Source organism: Triticum dicoccoides, chromosome 2A (genome assembly GCF_002162155.2).
Source record: "Triticum dicoccoides isolate Atlit2015 ecotype Zavitan chromosome 2A, WEW_v2.0, whole genome shotgun sequence".
Taxonomy (NCBI): domain Eukaryota; kingdom Viridiplantae; phylum Streptophyta; class Magnoliopsida; order Poales; family Poaceae; genus Triticum; species Triticum dicoccoides.
Genome location: NC_041382.1, coordinates 124,921,505 through 124,924,262, shown reverse-complemented (window position 1 = coordinate 124,924,262; position 2,758 = coordinate 124,921,505). Strand labels below are relative to the sequence as shown.

Genomic DNA, 2,758 nt, shown 5'->3' with positions numbered 1-2,758 from the left:
ATCATCATAATGTTGTGGCAACGGAGATGTTGGATGACAATGGATAAGGTCACGCTGTTGCATTAGCACGATGTTGTTGAGAGGATCGTGTCGGTCCTTTTGTTTGGTTGATTTTATTTTTGAAATGGATTCAAACTCGGGGCGCTTGAGCAAGAGAAAGTTGCGGGTTGACAGCCACTACGGTAGAGCAACTTTACTTTTGTTTGGTTGACTAGTTTGTAATTAGCTTGTTTTTAGTGCTCAACTAGGTGTTGCGATATTTTTCAACGGTTTATATATGGCAGAATATCCTATTTTTTTATTCTTAGCCCTCTTCAATATTTTTTTCATAAAACTATCCAAGGTTGGGGGTTGTGGTCTCTGCAGCCTTGCACATAGCTTCACCAGTGCCGCTATGTTTTTTTAATCGCTTACACACATGATACAACTCCGCGCGGGTTGAGATACAAGAAATCCAAGTAGGTCGCCTCACATAGAGAACATGTTTAAATTCCGAATATTCATATTTACATATACTAATCCATCTTTCCAAATTTCCTAGTATGAGATATTGAAATGTATCCTAGACCTACCATATCATGGCAGAAAAAAAGTTATCAGGGCACCCATGTAAAGAGTTCACCGGCAGTGAAAGAAAATGCCTACTACCGATCCGCACGAACCGTTGAAATGGGAAATACCGGGAGAAGTTTTCCGAACTCTGCAAAATTAATCACCATCGAGCAAGGCGAGCCGGCGACCGCTTCGTAGCGTAGCCGTCGACGGCTCGCCCCACGACGGACGGTATGGCTACATGGGTACGTCTCTCTCCCCACGCACTGCGACCCGACCCACCCGGCCTCGTCAAAAGGAGCCCCAGCCCTCCCACACCGCAGCGCACTCCCCTCCCTCCCTCCCTCACCTTCCTCTCTCCCCCCTCCCCCGCCCGCTCCCTCTCCTCGCTCGGGTGCTTCCTCCCTCCCGGTGTCCACTCCACTCGCCACTGGCTCCGTTCGGTGCTTGAATCTTGACCGACCCGCCTGAGCCGGCAGCCACCGGCGGCCTGCTGCCGCTTGCTTCTCGCTCCAGTGGTGCCTACGAGCTGCGGACGGACGGACGGACGGACGGAGGGGGTCCGGGATGGAGCGGTACGAGGTGATCAAGGACATAGGGTCCGGCAACTTCGGGGTGGCCAAGCTGGTACGGGACGTCAGGACCAAGGAGCTCTTCGCCGTCAAGTTCATCGAGAGGGGGCACAAGGTGAGCTCGAATTAAATTCATCCCCCTCTGTGTCTAATCCGCCCTTTCCTAGGTTGTGTTTGAGTTCTTGATTCGTAGACGAGGCTTCTTCATCCGGACTGCTGGTGTTTAGCTGGGAGTAGTACTAGTTTGCTCAACGGCTGATTCGGTGCTACGTATTTGGCTTGAGTGGTTCCGGGTGTACTAGTTTGCTCAGGAGTAAAGAGATTCGATGATCCACTGTGCTACCGCTGGCCCGACATGCTCTGTTTCGGTGTCTGAAATTCCCAGTCGAGTTTCGATGCTTTTAATTCATGGTCTTGAATTTTGAGCGAAATATAGTTCACATCGCTATTCGGTTTCTTGGCCTCAAATCACACTTGACCGGTCAATGCAGTCGCTCCTCTGTTCATCGCTTTATATTGATTAAACAGATGGATTTTCACCTGGTGCTAATTAGTCCAAGTCCTGTCCACCTTAGCTGTAAATCGGGCAAGCATCTATTCACAGTGTTCATCTTTGGTACCAGGATCACCAACCAAATCCATATACCCTGCCCCGTTTTGCAGCCCAAGTGAATGGTCTGTCCAATTTTGGAATGCCTCCTTGGATTGTGTTGCATTTTGTTAGATTATGCAGAACAATGGTTGGCTTGTTCAAGGTGTTAACAGTTAGTTAGTTAAATAAGTTTCCACAAAGCTGGTAGACGCCCGTACGGAATTAGCAAAATTTCTGTCTGCTCAACAAAATGAAGTTAGCAAACACTGTCATGTTAGGTAAACCCTCTTTACTAATTAATTCACACGGTCATATCGGTTAGCATGTGTTATTACTTGTAGTTCACTTCAGCCACTTATGGACATTCCCCCCACCTTTCTTCCTTATCATCATTGGCTCTCAACATCTTTCACTCAATCAATGATACTGCTATATTCATTATGTACACACAACCATTTATTATTTTCGATCTATTACATCCACCACCTCTGACCATTTTATTGTTCACGTTTCGCTGTTCGCGTGGAGAAAACCATTCACCTTAACTTAATTGGGTTCTGTAAGCCATTTTGGGCGTGGTATTTGAGTATCTTTAGTTTGTCAGCTGGAACTTTAATTATTATTCTTCTGCTTTCGTAGATTGATGAGAATGTTCAAAGGGAGATTATGAACCACAGATCTCTGAGGCATCCGAACATTGTTAGATTCAAAGAGGTAAGTTCTTTCTGACTGTATGGAAATACTGATACAAACTCAAAACATTTGAATCCAGTGTCATCTTTATGGATCTGACAATGCGCGTTACCTCAGTCCAATGATTTTCGGAAACTCAAGACATTTTTTCTAATTTTTCCGACCACGTGTTACATATAATGGCTTTAAAAAGCGATGCAAAAATGTGTGGACCCAAGCTCTGGCCTAAGGTCGTATGTTCTAAGTCCTAATGCCTACTTATAAAATAATCATTTCTTTTGAAACTTCATTGCAATGTGTTTGCTGAAAATTCGTCAAACTTCATAACAGCAGTGTTTAAAATGCATTC

At 45.4% G+C, this 2,758-nt stretch overlaps 1 protein-coding gene across 1 annotated transcript in view; it reads left to right on the top strand.

Moving 5' to 3' along the window:
• The first annotated feature begins 866 nt into the window (after window positions 1-866).
• Window positions 867-2,758, top strand: part of LOC119353759 (serine/threonine-protein kinase SAPK2-like) — a 4,743-nt gene continuing 2,851 nt past the window's right edge. The window contains exons 1-2 of the mRNA XM_037620436.1: window positions 867-1,239; window positions 2,356-2,430. Of these exons, the coding sequence (XP_037476333.1) occupies window positions 1,120-1,239; window positions 2,356-2,430 (195 nt within the window). The 5' untranslated portion in view covers window positions 867-1,119. The remainder of the gene's footprint in view (window positions 1,240-2,355; window positions 2,431-2,758) is intronic.